We start from the raw sequence: 19,924 nt of genomic DNA, 5'->3' as shown, positions 1-19,924 counted from the left end.
CAGTAATCTCTATGTGCCAAAAAGGCAGATGTAACAATGTGAGGAGTCAGGCCAGAGGAACAGGCAAAGTAGGTATCAGCGGGGGCCATGACGTAGGAAGGATAGAGGGTGGCATTAACGAGGAGGGAAGAATTGGAGATAACAAGAGTCTGATTACAAACGGGTACTGAATCATAGGAGGGGAGCATATTGGGCCCCAACAGGCAAAGTCCAGATCCCACCACATGTCCCAAAGTCAATCGGTGCGTGGGCCCCACTTCCCAGCGGAGTTCGTTGGCGTCAGAGACGTTCAATGGAGAGCCGAGGACAGTAATGCCTTCGTAGAATGGCGGGTGAGAGGAGTAGCAGATCCAGCATTGGTCATAGGCGGGGTCGGCAATGGCGGCAGCAGAGGCGTTGACCATATCCAAGATGAGCTGAGAAGAGGATGCTGGACCCGCAGGCAGAGTAGGACGGAAGAAGGAAGTGGGTGGCAGGGTCCCAGAGGGCGCCGGTGGGAGCGATGGGGGGCAGGGGGGCGATGATGGTGAAAGGCGTTGTTGGGGCCCATGGAAATAGGGCGTGAGGAGAGGGCAGTTTTTAGAAGGCGAAGGGAGAAGGTGAAGCCTTTATCGTAGCCGAGGTGATACAGGCGAAGAGCCCAGGGCAAAGTATTGGACCAGGGATGCCCTTAGCCAGCAGAAGTGAATTGGATGGTGAGGAAATTTCACGCACGGTTGCAATCGACAGAGGGCCTGTGAGGTGCTCATCGAATCGTGATAAAGTCCCAGGGGGAGGAAGGTTTCCTATAGGTGTCGCCCGTGGTCTCGCAGCCCCAGGTGGCACAAAAAAAATCAGGGCGATCGCCACAAGTGCGGGCAAGAGAGGGGTTATGTTGTAGCCTATGGCGGCGGCCAGGGCAAACGTAGATGGGGTCAGAAAGAAGTTTCTGGCGGTGGCGGCGGGCGGAGCAGCCAGAAATGACGCTATGGCCAGGAACGGCTTTGGGCACGTGGCCGCCAGCGTAATCAGGGAGAGACCAGAAACTGCTGGGCATTGGGAGGGCGCAGAGGTCAACCCAGAGCTCAGGCCAGGGTGTAGTGGGAGACAGTGTGGAAGTGGAGTTGACAACATCGCCCGCTTCATAAAGGACTTGCCAAGTAAAATTAAAAATCTGGGAGGAAACAAGGGAGGTACCCAAAAAAAGGAGGGGGGCTAAAAATCAGAAGGAGATGGGGAAAGGGGAGATAAGGGGGCAGGGGAGGTGGAAGCATGAGCCTCGTCATGGTGGACAGGAGAGTCGGGCGTCACGGCGTCCTGGGCAGGGTCAGCGAGGTCGCGAACCGCAGCAGTCAGGTCGGCAGGACCTTGTGGGTTGTGGAGTCTGGATCAGTACCAGGAGGATGAAGTTTACTCCAGATGAAGCCATAGCAGGACCAGGAGTACATTAGTAGGTGTTATCTGTTAAAATATAAGCATAGACTTTTCCTCCTACAAGGAGGTTTCCCACTATTTCTTTTTTGTGTGTTCTAATGCAAATATAAGAATCAATTGTTTCCCAAGCCCTTTCTCATTCACAAAGTTGCAAGAACCAGATACTTGGAAGAGTCAAAAAACTGGATTAGCCAGTCTTATCTGCTGGGCAAAAGTGTGATTACAATTCACTGTTGAGGAGGGTCTGCATTTTCCAGTCTGACTGGGGCAGAGCTGGGAATGCTGGTGGGGGGGGTAGATCCAGGGAAATCTTTAAAAACCCTCACTCCTTATGACCCTGAGCTAAGTAGCTTAAAAAAAATTTTTTTTTTCTTATCTCAAATCAAATAAAACACTGGTAGGACAAGTTTTGCAACCAATTTTAGAACTCCAAAAAACTCATGTTTTAACTAAACCATTACTCTTCGAACCTGTTTTTACTACAATTATTTCAGCTCACATTCTAATAATCCAATGCAGATGTATAAGTACATTGACACAACAGCATAAGACCTTTAAACCATCAATTTTCATGAAACATGAGTAAATCTTCTTTGGCTTAAGTTCAACAGTTTTTGTACCTTAGTTCAAATCATGAGCTTTCTAACTTTATCAATTCCACAATACAAGCATGCTGTCAAACACAGAAAGAGCCCTTCGGGTATTTATATATATATATATATTTTTTTTTTTTTTAACCAAACTTCGATAATAGCATAGAAAAAAAAATTTTTGACTATCAAATGTCTACGGAAACACAAGTAACTTTGTTTATTTTGAGGGTTTCTGTACCTCTGTTGTTTGAAAAACAGCTAAATTCCTCATTAAAATTGGCGGAGGCTTATAAGATAAACCTTGCACTCTGAATTCTCAATTCACTTTTAGATTTCTGGCTCTAGTTCTGTAGCTGTTTCTAGATAGTACAGATACTGGAATTCAAAAGAATTTCAATTGGTAATAACTATTAATGTTCTTCCAATAAAAAATTTAGACTAAAAATTTCAATTTCGTTGTAGGCGCCATATTCTAATTAGAAATCTTTGTTTAAACCTGGTCTAACAGGTTCCAAAATCACATAGATCCTTTAAATTGCTGAACTGCATATCACTCTGATCTCTCGAGATGATCCTGTTTTCCCCAGGCCTAATTTTTTTTACCACTGATTTTCATTCTGGCTCCAGCACTCAAGTGTTCCACATAGAGAGACAGACAGACAGACAAACAGACAGACAATAAGTTCACTAAAAAACACTACATGTACATGTACACACATCTGCAGTTGATCTATCGATCTGACCCTTCAGAAATGGCAGGGAAAAAACTGATAGACTGAGAAAGGAAGGAACAAGTCCCCAGGGCAAAGTTAAGCCCTGTCGGCCGATTGGGAACATTGCTCCCCGTTTCTCTGCCTGACCAGCCAGTTTCCTTGCTTGTGAAAAACGGGTCAAGAAAGCTCTTTTGTTGATATAAGCCGGCAAAACAATCCATGACAAAGTTGTTGAAACCTAAGTTGTCAGATGTTACAATTTTAAGATCAAGACTACTTCTGAGGCGGATAGACCACCTTAGCGACACACTTTTTCATTCCTGATATTATTAAACACTCAACCACATGATCTTGCATTTTCCTGACTTCTCTGCTGATAATAATAAGCATAACTAAGAGAAATATAATGAGACAAATATACACACACACTAAAGGCACACGCACAAATCACACTCCTGCACTCGTTCGAACCGGTCCTCTTTCACGCGGGTGCACACCCCACGCACCACATTCACACAGAAATTCTTAAACCTGCCCTACGGGCATCCACATTACCTTTGGTCTTGTCCCCCTGACAATGGGGTTGCTCCAATGTACATTGGGCTCTTTCTAATTAGAAGGTAGCAAACTAGAGGCAAAGCGGGCGGGGGTGGGGGGGAGTGATCTTCAGGATGCAAGGGAATTGAGAAAAAGCAGTCTTTTAAATGAGTACTGTCTTACACATTTCCGAAGGAATGGCTGCTGGGGACGGCAGTCCAGGTTGAAGTACCCCCAAAAATGATCATGGTATTATTTACTGCTCATAGATCCCGTAGCAGTCACCAACTGCCAATTTTTTTTTTTTGTCTGTGTTCCATGGAGAGGGGGTGGCGATATAAAAGCTATCTGTATAAAGATTAAAGGGTTGAGGGGTCGAGGCAAATAATTTGGACACGGCAGCAAGTTCAAAACCAAGGAAAAGCTGGGGAGGGTGCATCTGTATTATCCTAGGAAATTCGGAAACCCCTGTGTTGCAGCATCTGAGTCAGACTCTGCGCAGCCGAGTGAAGCAGGTCAGCGGCTGCACCGGCCAAGAGGATGTCGTCCATGTAACGAACAAAGTAAAAGGAGGGATAAAAGAGCGCAAAAAGGGTAAATTATGGAAGTGGCAAAGGGTAGGGCTATTGGCCATGCCTTGGGGCAGGACTTTCCAATGGAAGCGAGGGCTGGGGCCCAGCGCAGTTTGTGACAGGGAGAGAAAAGGCAAAACGATTGCAATCCTCTGGGTGGAGGGGAATGGAGAAAAAGCAATTCTTAAGAATAAGGACAATCTTAGAGCTGCCGTGGGGAATAGCCGATGGGCAAGGGAAACTAGGCTGGGTGGCGTCTATGGGGATCATAGTTTTATTTATTTCCCGGAGGTCATGGAGGAGCCTCCAGTTACCGGATTTCTTTTTTATCACAAAAATGGGGGTGGGGTGCCGGGCTGTTCCTGTACTAACAACTTGGCGGCCTGTAATTTTTCAATGGGAAGGGGGCCCTAGGTGTCAATTAGTAAAAAGCCCATTTGTGAGAGAATATCCCTGCCCCAGAGATTGACAGGGAGCCCAGGCAGAACATAAGGGCATACAGTCCCGGATTTGCCCTCCTCGGTGCGCCAATCAAGTGGGGACAAACTTAACATAGGGTTTTGGGATTGGCCTGTACCCTGAAGGTGAGTCAGCGAGGAGGTGAGGGGCCACTCTTTTGGCCAGTCTTTTTTGGCAATGATCGTTACATCTGCACCAGTGTCAATCAGACCCGAAAGCTCCTTCCCGTTGATTTCTAAAGTCATCATGCCCTTGTCCGGGGGCAGGGATTCGGGTCTCAGAGGGGAGGGATCAGAAGCAACAGTAGGAAGGTCCGAGAGGGATTGGGCACGAGAGGCGGCGCGGGAACAGACCCTGGAGACCACCTCTAAGCGCTCTTGGGCCGTGCTAATAATCTGGGCCAAACGGGGGTTGTCGTGGGCACTAGTGATAATGGATTTGAGGAGTGACCAGTATTGGAGTATAAGTCTTTTGTCAGCCTCCGACCCTTTAGAAGCAAAAAAGGAAGTGAGCTCGAGCCTACCCACTCCCAAGAAACACAATTGATAGTGGGACAAGTAACAACAAACCAGGGACAAATCTTGTGAACAAAAGGGAGGGACTTTAAAATAACCCTATTCCTAACCTCGATATGTCTGTCACATAAGTCTTCCTGAATGCCTTCAATAAATTCAGGTTCCTGACTGATTCCTGACCCCATCTTTAAGAGGGGTGAATGGGACAGCGGTGAAAAGGTACCTTATTAGACTAACCCAGCTCTGCGTCACCCCTAGGGGGCTTACCTGACGCCTTATGAGTGGCTCCGGACTCGTTGCCGCTTTGCCATCCGATCGGGTGGCCTAACTCACGAACCCACGCTGGGCGCCAGTTGCGCGTTCCCCTGGAGATCTCTCCGGCCCGCGGAGAGACAACAGTGGAAAGCGCTCCTAATTAGGTGGATTCTGTGAGGGTCCCGATCTGAAATAAGACTAGTGAGGTTAGTAAACAGGGGGCCCAAGACGACACATGCCGATCAAGGGCAACTTTATTAACTGCCACGCTGGTTTTATACTTTTCTTAGCAGGGGGTTGGTACATAAGTTGTCAATCATCAGGGAAGTGTCTTCTCAGACCAAATAAGGAAAGGTTCGGGGTGTATTAGGTGGGCTTACAACATTCTTCAAGAGTAGGTTGAGAAATAGTGGGGAGGGGAAGGCAAGGGTCTATCTGGCAGGAGCATCTGGCAGGAGGAATGCACAAGGTAGAGGAAGGTATTCTACTTAATGGGGGGCTTAATGGCGTCTCTTAGTTAACTGCCCTGGGCTACTTTTACCTCTTGAGTTTGGCTATTTCCTTTGTCACAAGGGCACCTGTGCCTCAGGTCAAGCAAAGCTGATAATGGAATTTTCCGGTTTGTCCAGGGTAAAGGTTTCGGGGTCCTCTTTCGTTCAGGGTCCTGAGCAGTCCCCAACACCAGTGTATTGACGAGTACTGGCGACAGATTCTTCAGGTATTCGGGTCTGACCTTGTCTGGACTGGGTGCTGTATGCATCTTTACCAACAAAATAGTGTGTTGGATTTCAGAAGGGAGGACATTGGGAGTGACATATCCATCCTGTGGAATTTGATATGTGGGCAGGTGGACGTGGCTGTCGAAGAGAATTCAAGTAGAAGACGTGAATAATCCTCTGTAACTGCCCTTCTGGAAGATGTGATAGATTCATCAGGATGTCAGAGGACAGTCTTCTTGGTCTTGTAGTTGGCAAAGGACAGGCGAGCATTGTGAATACTTTTCCCGGCTTCTGCCGCATCGGCCAACACTGGTTACTCCTGGCTCTGTATTCAGGGATCACTCCTGGTGGTGTTCAGGGGGCTGCATGCAATATTGGAAATTGAACCAGGGTGAGCCAAGTGTAAGGCTCTTTCTGGTCCTTCAACTGAGTCACTAAGTCTTTTATGATCATCTGGTTATATATAAAGAAAGGGAAATTTACTCATTTTTTAATGAGTTGGGAGTATTTCCCCTCACCGTGGAATCTGAAGATTACCCCTTTTAATCTCTGTATAAAACTTTATCTAGGGTTGCCATCTTGGATTCCGTTGGTATTAATTGGCACAAAACCTGAGATGTCAGCTAAATGAAGTACGTGGAGAGACTGAATCTCAACAGAATGAAAAGAGAACATACAGTGACAAATTTCTGTATGTGGTATTCCAGTTGTATTTCAATTGGAAATTGAAAATGTAAAACATCATTTAAAATAACGTTCCAGAAGTGAAGAACTTAGGGCTAAATTTAACAAAATATTGTAAAATCTGTAAGAAAACTCTAACTATGCTAGGAAAAATTGAAGAAACTTTAGATAAATAAAGAGATTGTTTATCTGACCAGAAAATTCGATATTGCTAAGATGTTATTTATTCCTAAATTAATCTATAAATTCAAGCGCAAGCAGACTTGAAAATATCAATGGCTTTTTGCACTGAAGTTTAGAAATCTAAAGTTCTGTGAAAACTTAAAGGACTTATAATAACCAAGTAAGTTTTTTAAAGACAAACTTGGACCCCTCTTTAACCCCACTTCAGTTTCCAGTAAAGTTATTATAATGAGTCCAATGTAACACTGGTGTAACACTGTAGCACTGTTGTCCCGTTGTTCAACATTTGCTCAAGCAGGCACCTGTAATATCACCATTGTGAGACTTGTTGTTACTGCTTTTGGCATATTTTAGCATATTGAATACCCTATGGGTAGCTTGTCAGGCTCTGCCGTGTGGGCGGGATACTCTTAGTAGCTTGCCGGGCTCTCCAAGAGGGGCAGAGGAATCGAACCCCTGTCGGCTGTGTGCAAGGCAAATGCCCTACCTGCTGTGCTATCGCTCCAACCCAACACTGGTGTAAGGATCCAAATATTGGTCATGTATAGGAGTAGCACAGATTCCAGGAATAGGTCCACACATATATGGTTGGATGATTTTCTTCCAAAATGTCAAGGTAATTCAATAGGGGATAGCATTATTACTGTTTTGTTGTCAATCAATGCATTAGAAAAATGTAAACAAATTCAACTTTGACTTTTATCTCAGATTATCCACAAAAATTCCTCTTAATAATCAAAGAAGTAGAGTGCATGTATGTGGGAGACCCAGGTTCCATTTCCAAAATCACATTGTCCCAGAACACTGCCAGAAATAATCCCTCAGCCAAAAATAACCCCTGTACTCTGTCAAAGGTGGTCTCCAACTAAAAATAAAAACAAAAAAAGGGATGGAGAGATAGTACAGTACTGCTTTGCATGTAGCTGATTCAGATTTGATCCCAGTATCGCATATGATTCCCTGAGTACCTAAAAATTAAAAAAACCTTTTTTAAAGAACAATGAATATATATATATATATATAATATATATGTATGTCACCAAAGCGGGCATATGAATGATGAAAATAAATAAGAAAGGGTGCACATAACTACTCATCAGGGACATGCAAATGAAAATCACATTATGTTACGATAGCACAGTCACTTGATGTCTAAAATTCATGACTTTTTATGAATTATATGAATTTTTATGAATCATACCAAATATTCGTGAGAGTAGGTACTCTCATTTATACACAGGCATTACTACAATGACTTTGGAAACTGGCAGTTTCTTAACAGCTAAACCTATAGTTAACATATAATCTGCTTCTTGAAATTGAAGTTATCATTCAATGATTAATATTTACTTAGCTATTGTCAAATGTAGTTTCTAGTCTGTTCTCTTTCCCTGAACTCTATGTACATCGTAACTTCTGGGAGGGGTACAATTTTGATTCATAGCACAATCTTTTGAAGACATTTGAAATGGCAGTTAAAATCAACAATGCAAGGAATTCAATTAAAATGGAAACAGTATGAACAGCTTTCCTCAAGCTTGCTTAGTCAACAGGGATTGTAAGGCATCTATTGTAACATCTATTGCATGCCTGAGATGTTAATAATTTCTTTCTGAGAATTGATAAAATGTGGTAATAATCTTATTACAATAATATCCATCAGTGAATTAGTAGAGACTTTCAATCAGTAGCATGGGTAGCTCAATTACACTTGTTTTAGAGTAAGAGTTGTTTTTCCTGTTTCTCATAAATGGGAACATCCTGTTATCTCTTTTTGGGATTTTTCCCCCATCTTTCAATCTATGTGGCTTTTCTTATTAGATAATAATCATGCCCCAGTTTTTACCACTAGATGATTCTAACTCTGTTTCAGGCAATATCTCTTTAGGTGAATAATTTAACCATTTAAAACCAGACTTTGTAAAGAACAAAGCAAATTTAAATAGTCAAATGCCACATGAAAATAATAAGCTGATAGCCTAGCATGTATTGGAAAAATATTTTCAATGTTTGTGTGATTCTGTTGATTACTATGGCTCTTTCCTTTTTGTATTTTGAGATAACTTTTAAAATGCAATTTTATTTACAACAAATTTTGCTTACTCTGTAGGTGATTGGGAGCACTGGAATAAGAAAGTTCAGCCATATTTTTATCCAACTGATAGTATTCCAGAATATTCATCAATTTTAGTTCCAAATGTTGACAATGTTAGAACAAATTTTTTGATAGACACCATTGCGAAGCAACATAAGGTAAGTTTATAGGTCCCTTAGATGCTTCCCAACTGTGTAAGAAACACAGCCCTCTTCACATACAGGATTGAAAAATAAAATTCCAGCACAATTGACAGAGGCAGTGTCATGAAGAGAGATGTATTTTTATGCAAATGTCCAAGAACAGATGCCTGGATACAGAAACTGGTGCTTAATACACTTTTATACTTGGTCATAAGAAAAGATAAAGTCATGCAATCTGCTGCGACGTGGATGGATCTGGAGAGTATCAAGTTGTGTGGAATCAGTCAGAGGGAGAGAAATAAACTCAGCCTGATTTCTCTCATATGTGGGATAGAAAGAAACGGCCTCGGCGAATATAGCACATAGCACTGTCTTCCCGTTGTTCATCAATTTGCTCGAGTGTGGACCAGTAATGTCTCCATTTTGAGGTTGTTGTTACTGTTTTGGGCATATCAAATACACCATGGGTAGCTTGCCAGGCTCTGTCATGCAGGCAGGATACTCTCGGTAGCTTGCTGGGCTCTCCAAGAGGGGCGGAGGAATCGAATCTGGGTTGGCTGTGTACAAACCAAATGCCCTACCCGCTGTGATATTGCTCCAGCCCCAAATATCAAATACCCAAAGACAATAGAAGCAAAGAGCAGAGCTGGTCTTCAGTAGGAAGCTTGGCACTGGGGCTGGGATGTGGGGATAAGTTAGGGAAGGGGACACTAGGACAGTCGAGGAGAGTAATTATGCCTGCCACAGGCGCAGGGGGGGTGGGGGGGGAGGAAACTGGGAATGTGGGTGGAGGACAGTGGACTCTGATGAAAGGATTGTTATTGGAACTTTGTATGCTTGAAACTCAGTCACAAATATCTTTGTAACTTTGTAATTCACAGTGGTTCAATCAGAAAAGAAAGAACCGTGTTTGGTAGGTGATTCTGGGTACGCAGCAATTCTGTACTTCTCCACCCCTCAAAACTGCCGACTCCCTGCTGCCAAGCAAAGTGGGGGTCTGCCTGGGGACGCCTTTCTGACTCCACGGTCCCTGCATTTACCAGACTTACTTCTAGCAATATTTTAGGACATTTCACATTTAAATCTTGACTTCCACTAGGATGCTTGGGTGTAGGTATCACTGTAAAATATAATGTAATGAATATTATAAAATGTATTAATTTATAAAACTAAAGAATAATAGTAGAAATCTAAGATATTTAAGGCTAATCAATTTCCAACACGATTCTAATATGATTACAGGCTGTTTTGCTCACAGGTGAGCAGGGAACTGCAAAAACCGTAATGGTAAAGGCCTATTTGAAAAAATATGATCCTGAATTACAGTTATCCAAATGCCTAAACTTCTCATCTGCCACAGAACCAAATATGTTTCAGGTATAGCTCATTATTTTCTGTTGCAATCAACATACAAACTATTTTAATTATAGTTGCAATAAACTATCATTTTATACAGAGTGCACAAGGAAATGCTGCTCCAGTATTTAGCCTTTCTTAAGGCTAAAGTTGAAGCCAAATTCAAATTGTATGTGTAGGCCTTAGATTGTGGCAAACTAAATTTTGTGCACCTTTTAAAAATATAAATTAATGTTTAGCATTCTAGTAACTAATATTTTACTTCATGCATAGATTTTCACAATTATAAATATTAACTGACTTATTATTCTATTGTGAAAAATATCACTATCATTATTGGAAATGGAAATTAAAATCTGATGCACCAGATAAGCCTTTTTAATTTTCTCTAGAGAACAATTGAAAGCTATGTGGATAAGCGAGTTGGAAGCACCTATGGGCCACCTGGAGGCAGAAAAATGACTGTATTTATTGATGATGTTAATATGCCTGTGATTAATGAATGGGGAGATCAGGTATGACTAAAATTTCTCCTATAGATGATGTTTAATCAGTGTTTTTTGTTATGTCTAAACATGTCTGCTCATGGACTGGAGAAATAGTACAGGGTGCTTGTTTTGCGTGTGACTAACCTTGGTTTGATCTGTAGTACCATATGGTCCCCTAAGCACCATTGGTATGATCCAATAAAGTATAAAAAATTAAATTAAAATGCCAATAAGTAATTTTTAAAAAAATTGAGTATTATTGTAGCATCAAATATTTCATAACTCATCCATGTAAATTTATTTGGAGATGAGTTCTTATCAGTGTAGTGAAGAGCACATTGATCTTGCACCAGGTATGTTTAACTTATGATTTAGAATTCACAAGTAACATCACACAAGTCTAAGTGTCCTGATGAAGGTGAACACTGACATTCACAAATGCTTCATGTAGAGGAGTTGAATGTTTTCACATCTGCTTTGCTTTATAGGAGGTATGGTGTAGTATGGTGATGAGTTACTAAACTATTACTGCATGGAATTCCAGATAACTAATGAGATTGTCCGGCAAATGATGGAAATGGAAGGAATGTATAGCTTGGATAAGCCTGGAGACTTCACCACGATTGTAGATGTGCAGTTTATAGCGGCAATGATTCACCCTGGAGGGGGTCGGAATGACATTCCACAGAGATTAAAAAGACAATTCACTGTATTTAATTGCACACTGCCTTCCAATGCATCAATAGACAAAATTTTTGGTATGATTATTCTTATTGTTTATTTTTTATGGATATGAACCATTCACAAACGTGAAGAGATTAAAGGGTTTTGTCAGAAGTGGGAGTTAAATAACTGAAATAGAGTGCTGAATACATGGAAAGATTAAATACTGAGAAGCCTCATGTTTTCAGCCTAGGACTTAGGAATACTTAGAAACAGGATTTTTGAAAAGTGGCGACCTTCCATGCTTTTATTTTCTTGACTTGGTTAATGAGAGAACTTGGGCTAAGGAATGACAATACATCAATCAGAGGTTAACAATAGAACATACTGAGTTTTGACTTGATATGTCAATTAGAATGAAGGGTTTTTTAAATACCAAATTGGGTTCATATTAATTACACTATAAAAATCCATGTACTTGAACTATCAGACCTGGCTGAGAGCTCTGGGAGATCTCGGGATGTGGGCAGGCTGGCTTACCAAAACCGAGGCAGCCACAGTCACGCCCCAAAGCTGCCACCATGCCTCCAGCCAGACTGCCTATTTCCATAAGTATTCTGGAGATGTTCTGGAATGACATCTTCAAACTATCCAATACTGATATCCCAGTAGTAGCAATGTTTCTGATCCTTCCATTAGCTGTCCAGTGGTAACAAGCAACATAAAATAAATTATTGTGGGCCTGCTACAGGGGCATATTTGAGGGATGGTTGTGAAAATGGAGACAATGGTGGAGGGAAGGTGGCAGTCGTGGTGGGATTTGGGTGGGAATATTGAATAACAATGAAAAAATCATCACAGACAAGTTTATAAACAAGTGTATAAATAAAGTGGGAAAAAATTATGTACTTAAGGTCATACAACAGAAAGTGCCCCCTGCATAGATAGTGATCATTGTATCAAGTACCAGGTGGGAAAGGGATGATTTTCAATAAGTAGGACTAGAATATTGAATTATTCTCATGAAAAAATAATTTACAGTTGAACTCCTGCCTTAAGCAAGTATGAAATAAATATAAATGTATCAAAAATCTAAGTATGGAAGTCAAACTTATGAAACACTTGGGAGAAAATGTAGAAAAATACTGCAATGACCTCTGGGTAGAAAAGAATTTCCTATAAAGGGGAGTGGAATAATACAGTTGATTAGATTAAAAGTAAGAATTTTTATTAACCTGAAAAGCAACATTGCAAGAATAAAAAGACAAGCTGCATAACAGATGACAAAAATTTCAAAACATTCTAAAAATCTAGTATTATGAATAGTTAAAGAGGTCTATAGCTCAACGAGAGAAAAGCAAACAACTTAGTATAAAAACGAGCAAAGAATTAAAAGACATTTTAAGAAGAGGAGATCAAATGGCCAATAAATATAGAGATGATAGACATTAATATTCACAGAAATGCAATTTTAAAGCACCAAGGAGAGTTCATTTTATAATTATTACACTTGAAAAAATTTCGGGGTGCCGTGGAGATAGCACCAAGGTCAGAGCATGAGAAGAACTTAGTTCTATCCCCGGCGCTAAATGGTACCCAAGAGCATCATAGATGAAGCCTTGGACACCTCTGAGTGCTGAAGAGTGTATCCTTGGAGGGCCCTGAATAACACTGAGGTGGCTCCAGGAATCTCTGGCACCCCAAGGCCCAAGCAGGACTGCATCCTCTGGTCTTCACATTGAAGTTATGGTCTTGTCGGCCAAATCACCAGAAGAGGGATTTGTGCCTCTTGAACTCTGTTGGAAAACCAAGAATAAGTAGAACGGTGCGATACACTGCAGATGCTCAATATGAACACAGCTTCAATGTGAATGGAGACAGTGATGATACTGAGCAAAAGAAACAAGGGGCTGAAGACTCAAGTCTTCAGAGTCCATTAAATTTCCAGTCAAATGAGGAAGGTTCAAAAGCATTAGCAGTAAAACTATAAAGAAGAGAGAAAGTTCCTGATTCTTTGTCAAGTAACAGCTACCTTGGGAAGTAGAAAGGATCTGTAGACAGGTGTGGACAGGCATGTCTTTTAATTCACTGATGTGGGAGGGGCAAGAGTAGGTGGTTCCCCAGGAGACCGGTGGGGTCCTGAGGTGAGTGCTCCAGAGGTGAAGGCTTGTGTGGGCATGGACGATGGCTCCTGACCTGATGAGGACATAGGGAGGCAGGCATAGTTGGGGAATTGTGGCCACCAGGTACAAAAAGGCAGGGGGTTGGGCAGTGCTCAAACAGTCTGTGGGCATTTGCTTCTTTGTTAAATAGTTACATTTGTGTATATAATTAATATTGATAGTTACAGAAAGCAGCTTCAGATTTAGGTTGAGGGAGCGGGAAGCCAAGGCTGCCTGTGAGTGTAACAAGCAGAGCCACTGGTTTAGGGTTTATTTGTTTTTATTTCACACCTCATGCTTCTTTTGAAAAAAAAATATTGAATCTCCATGAGATACTTACAAGCTTTCGTGTTTGGGTTACAGTCACACAATGATCAAACACCCATCCCTCCACCAACCTCATGCTTCTTAAAGAACACGTTGGGTCTCAGGAAAATGGAGATTTAGAATCATAGAATTTCAGGAAGCAAAAGGACCCTAGAGGCTCGAGTACTACCAGCCACAAGACTGAGGATCAGTTTATGCTCCCTTAGTAACTTGTTATTTGGGAGGCTGGGGTTGGAGTTTTCGACAATGTATGACTGTGTTCGGGGCTTTTTCTGGCGCTGCACCTAGGGACCCTGCTGGCAGGGCTCAGGGGACCACTTGTAGTGTTGCAGATCAAACCTGCGTGGCTACATGCAAGGGAAACACCTTACCTGTTGTACTATTGCTTCAGCCCCAGGCAACTCTACTATGATTTATGTGAATTAAGTCCTATTTCCTCAGCTACAGCCCCTTTTATAAGCCTTGTCTGCATCTCTGAGCGTATGCAGAATCCTCTGAAAATGCCATGTTCACAACTGAACATATCAGAACCAACTGGAATCAGGCTGTTCAACTCTTTGATTCATCCACGTCAAGCTGTGTCACCTTGGGAAAGTTACTGAACAAATAAAAATAGTAATGATAATATTAAGATAATAACAGCAACAATAAAGATATTTATTATTGGATGTTAGAAAGCTTTTTTTTCCTTTTGTGTCACACCCAGCGATGCACAGGGGTTACTCCTGGCTTTGCACTCAGGAATTACTCCTGGTGGTGCTCAGGGGACCATTTGGGATGCTGGGAATTGAACCCGGGTCGGCCGCATGCAAGGCAAATGCCCTACCCGCTATGCTATCGCTCCAGCCCCCAGTATGTTAGAAATCTTAAATGAGTTGACACCTATAAAATACCCACCATTGGATATTAAAACCCGTTAGACATTGCTGAATTCTATTCTTAGCTGACTCTTTGGGAAAAATTATTGTCGCCTAACTTAGTCTTGTAATGGTTTATTCACTGGTATAAAGATATACTTATAATAATTTAGTAAACTGTGCCTTCAATATTCCTCTTTTTTCAGGAGTTATTGGCTGTGGATACTTTGACCCTTGCCGAAGGTTCAAGCCTCAAGTATGTGAGATGGTTGGACACTTAGTTTCAGTGGGTAGAGTGCTATGGCAATGGACTAAGGTACAGAATTTTCTGGTCTGTATAATAATAAAATCAACTTGTATTCAATATATCTCTCACCTAACACATGCAGTTATCACATGCAGTTATCATAGCATCAGATATTGTATTTTTCCCCTGAAATAACAAAGTGCTTGAATTAATTTATGACCCCATTTCCTCGTAGGGAGCAAGTATCTTGACTGAGGGATGGTTTCCATAATGTATGAGCTAGTACTATAAACCACACAAGGCATTCAAGATGAAGTAAAATTTTTCTGAAATGAGTACACAGTTTTTCCAATTGTAATTCTGATATGTAACTCTTTGTCTTCCCCACCCCTTCACCCACCAAACTGTCAGATATTTACAATTAAGACATTGACCTTTATATTTAAAAATAGTTTATTTCCTTAGTATACTTCTATCCCTTGGCTAACCATATATATTTTATGTAAATATGAATATATCTGTAACTAAGCATGGGTATCTTTCTGGTGTCTTTGCTTCAAGGCATCTTTTCTTTCCTGATATTACAACCACACTTGCCTGTTTTCTTTCCCTCTAACTCATTCCACACACACTTTCATTTCCATTGCTCTCCCCAAGGTCAACAAAGGCTACAACCTTGACAAATTCAAAGGTTCATTTTCTCCTTTCTCTTACTGGCTTTGTTACTGCCTATGACTTAGAGCATTGGTTAGAAATGATTCTTCTAAACATTTTTTCACTTCAGAGGGTATTCCTGCTCTTGGTTTTCTTCCGGGCTACCTTCTCAAAATACTGGAATAAACCTGAGCCCAATACCGGGACCTTCTCACTCTCTATTTTCCCCCCTGGTAGCCTCATTTGGCTTCAGGACTTTCCATACCATTTCTACTCTGCTGACTTCAAAATCAGAACTTTCACCCTAGTTCCTCCTGCTTGACTATAGGCTTCTTTCCTTTTTGTAGTTTTGGTGAAACTTGGGGACCAGAGTCTTCACTCAACAGTGTTCTAGGGTCTCATGGAGCCAATAATAAAGTTTATGGCATCATGAATAAGAGGCAGATGCTCTATCACTTGAGATATATCCACAGTATCACCAGGCTTCTCTATTATTGACGTGGTTTACAAAAATCACAGAGTTTTAAGGGTTAGCTTCACATCTCTGTATGTGTGCAATCACCATCATTCCTTGAAATAAAATTCTAGTGCTTTACCTTAGCCTAAAGGATCAGCTCATTTCCACTCCTTTTCTCTTTCTATGTAACTACATAGTTTTCACTGAGCACAAGAGTTAGTTATGTGGTTTTTGTCAGTTTGTTTGCTATAATAATATTTCACATGAATGAAAGCTGCATCTTTCCTAATGCAGCTCTTAGGGAAGATGAACTCATGAAATTTACTTATAAATGAATGGATATGGAGAGTATTGTGCTAAATGAAATGAGTCAGAAAGAGAGAGACAAACATAGAATGACTACACTCATTTGTGAGATATAAAAATACATAATATGAGACTAACACCCAAGAACAGTAGAAACAAGGGCCAGGTGGATTGGTCCACATTTGGAAGTCTGACTCAAGGGCTGGGAGGGAAGGCAGTTTGGATAGAGAAAAGACCATTATGATAATGATGGTTGGAGGGGATTGCTCTGTATGGGAGATGTGTGCTGAAAGTGGGTAAAGGACACAGCATAATGGCCTCTTGGTATCTGCATTGCAAACCATAATGCCCAAAAGTAGAGAGGGAGAGAGAGACAAAGAAGAAAGTGGCTACCATAGAGGCAGGCTGGAGGTAGGGAGATGGTAGGAGGGATATGGGGACATTGGTTGTGGGAAATGTACACTAGCGGAGGGATAGGTGTTGGAACATTGTATGACTGAAACGTGATCATGAAAGCTTTGTAATTGTATCTCATGATGATTTGATTAAAGCAACAACAACAAAAACCCATAGGAGACTGGAGTGATAGCACGGTGGATAGGGTATTTGTCTTGCATGAGGCTGTCCCTGGTTCGATTCCCAGCATCCCATATGGTCCCCTGAGCACCACCAGGAGTAATTCCTGAGTGTAGAGCCAGGAGTAACCCCTGTGCAACACCAGGTGTGACCAAAAAAGAAAAAAAACCTATAAATACAAATTTATTAAACAGTAGTCCCTGAATTGGATCCCTTAGTGAAATCCAGATTGTGCCCTAAAATGGAGTTGTGAAAATTCATACACACTAAAGACCTAAAATCAGTTTATAGAGGATTGTTCCTATTGACTTTAGAAGAGAATATTCATTGTCCATAACTCCATGGCAGAGGTTCACATTCAGCTTTCTGTTGTGACATTTTATACACATACACAAAGTTAATAACTAGTTATGCTTATTTACACAACTCACATAGTTCCCTTTTTCGTTGTTTTACTTTGTTTTGCAATGGTACTTAGGGATTACTTCTGGTCTCTCAGAACCTGGGCTTCCTGCATGCTAAGCATGTACTCTGGTCCTTGGGGCTATTGTCAAATAGTCCTTCAGAACAGAGGTTGTAGTGCTGGAGAGATAGTACGGGGGCTAAGGCACATGCTTTGTATGTCATGACTCTGATTAAATACCCAGCACCACATGGTCCACCAAGCATTGTTGGGTACATCCCTTGAGGCCCTTGTGTTGTGTGGTCCAGGTAATCCCAGTACTGCAAGTCCAAGCAGTACCATATTCTCAGGTCCTGGCAATGAAAAACCAGCCCAGTTTCCTGAGAATTGCCAATGGGTGTCCCAGGCCTTCTGAGCATCACTTAGGAGACCCCACTCCCCCAAAAACCGAGTTTACCAGGAGACATGAAGGGGGAATTAGAGTAGAAGAAAAAAGAGGTGGACTTAAGTGACATTAGGACAGTATTGGTGGATCTTTGGCACTTGGGTGGTGGAGCAGTGACTTTGCAATATTGTAACAAAGTTACCATAAAATACAAATTTCAAAGAAAACTCAAGAAAATGATTTTTTTAGCTGACAATGATGCTAGAATAGGCTTTGGAATCTTTGCACAGTGCATTCTTGAATCACATCCTTCTCAAAGCTTCCAGTTTCTTAAAGTTCACATTGATTTATGTAGATTGATTTTGTCTGTCAGTCCTGCAATAAAAGCATAACTTTAATCTTGGTTTACTTATTTCACCTATTTTAATGAAATAAATGGCATTTTTGTTTAAGATTCCATGTCTTTCTTTTATTAGTGAATCACTGTGATGTATAGTTAAAAACATATAAACTTGTGTTTGCATTTCAGTCATATAGTGATCGTTTACCCATCCCTCCACCAGTGCCCATTTTCCTCCACCAATTATCCCAGTATCCCTCTCACCATCCCCACCCCCATCCCCCACAACCCCACCCTGCCTCTGTGGCAGGGCATTTTCTTTTGTTCTCGCTCCTTTTGGGTGTTGTAGTTTCCAATAGAGGTATTGAGTGGCCTTCATGTTCAGTTCATAGTCTATTTTCAGCTTGCATCTTTCAACCCAAATAGATCCTCCCAACATCCTCTACTTGGTGTTCCCTTTTCTATCTGAGCTGCCTTTTCCCCCAGCATGTGAGGCCAGTTTCCAAGCTGTGGGGCAGACCTCCTGGTCCTTATCTCTTCTACTCTTGGGTGTTAATCTCCCACCCTGATATTTGAGTGTGATCTTTCTGTGTCTGTCTCTTTCTTTCTTTTTTTAAATTAATTTATTTTTAACTAGTGAATCACCGTGAGGGTACAGTTACAGATTTATACATTTTTGTGCTCATGTTTCCCTCATACAAAGTTCAAGAACCCATCCCTTCACCAGTGCCCATTTTCTACCACCGGTAAACCCAGCATCCCTCCTACCCTCCCCAATCCCATTTTCCCCCACCTCACCCTGCCACTGTGGCAGGGTATTCCCTTTTGTTCTCTCTCTCTAATTAGGTGTTGTGGTTCGCAATAGAGGTGTTGAGTGGCCACTGTGTTCAGTCTCTAGTCTACATTCAGCCTGCATCACCCTTCCCCCACATGGCCTCCGACCGCATTATATTTTGTGATCCCTTCTCTGAGTTGGACTCTTCCCAGAATGTGAGGCCAGCCTCCATACCATGGACTCAACCTCCTGGTACTTATTTCTACTATTCTTCTATTCTTGGGTGCTAGTCTCCTACTCTGTTATTCTATATTCCACAGATGAGTGCAATCTTTCTATGTCTGTCTCTCTCTTTCTGACTCATTTCACTTAGCATGATACTTTCGATGCTGATCCACTTATATGCAAAATTCATGACCTTCTTTTTTCTAACAGCTGTGTAGTATTCCATCGTATAGATGTACCAAAGTTTCTTCAACCAGTCATCTGTTCTAGGGCACTCGGGTTTTTTCCAGATTCTGGCTATTGTAAACAGTGCTGAGATGAACATATAAGTGCAGATGTCATTTTGACTATACTTTTTTGCTTCTCTGGGATATATTCCAAGCAGTGGTATTGCTGGGTCAAATGGTAGCTCAATATCTAATTTTTTGAGAATCGTCCATATTGTTTTCCAAAAGGGCTGAACCAGTCGACATTCCCACCAGCAGTGTAGAAGGGTCCCTTTCTCCCCACATCCTCTCCAACAGCGGTTGCTTTTGTTCTTTTGGATGTGTGCTAGTCTCTGTGGTGTGAGGTGGTATCTCATGGTTGTTTTGATCTGCATCTCCCTGATGATTAGTGATGTGGAACATTTTTTCATGTGCCTTTTAGCCATTCATATCTCTTCCTTGGAAAAGTTTCTGTTCATTTCTTCACCCCATTTTCTGATGGGGTTGGATGTTTTCTTCTTGTAGAGTTCAACCAGTGCTTTATATACCATTGATATCAACCCCTTATCTGATGGGTATTGTGTGAATATCCTTTCCCATTCTGTAGATAGTCTTT

The 19,924-nt window shown here is 41.5% G+C and overlaps 1 protein-coding gene across 1 annotated transcript in view; it reads left to right on the top strand.

Moving 5' to 3' along the window:
- DNAH8 (dynein axonemal heavy chain 8) overlaps nt 1-19,924 on the top strand; it is a 414,847-nt gene that overhangs the window by 224,245 nt on the left and 170,678 nt on the right. Inside the window, exons 54-58 of the mRNA XM_004619333.1 lie at nt 8,754-8,896; nt 10,124-10,258; nt 10,630-10,752; nt 11,270-11,483; nt 14,941-15,050. Coding sequence (XP_004619390.1) covers nt 8,754-8,896; nt 10,124-10,258; nt 10,630-10,752; nt 11,270-11,483; nt 14,941-15,050 — 725 coding nt within the window. The remainder of the gene's footprint in view (nt 1-8,753; nt 8,897-10,123; nt 10,259-10,629; nt 10,753-11,269; nt 11,484-14,940; nt 15,051-19,924) is intronic.

This window comes from Sorex araneus, chromosome 5 (genome assembly GCF_027595985.1).
Source record: "Sorex araneus isolate mSorAra2 chromosome 5, mSorAra2.pri, whole genome shotgun sequence".
Classification (NCBI taxonomy): Eukaryota; Metazoa; Chordata; class Mammalia; order Eulipotyphla; family Soricidae; genus Sorex; species Sorex araneus.
Note: the sequence above shows the minus strand (reverse complement) of the source record. Positions and strands in the feature narration are given on the sequence as shown.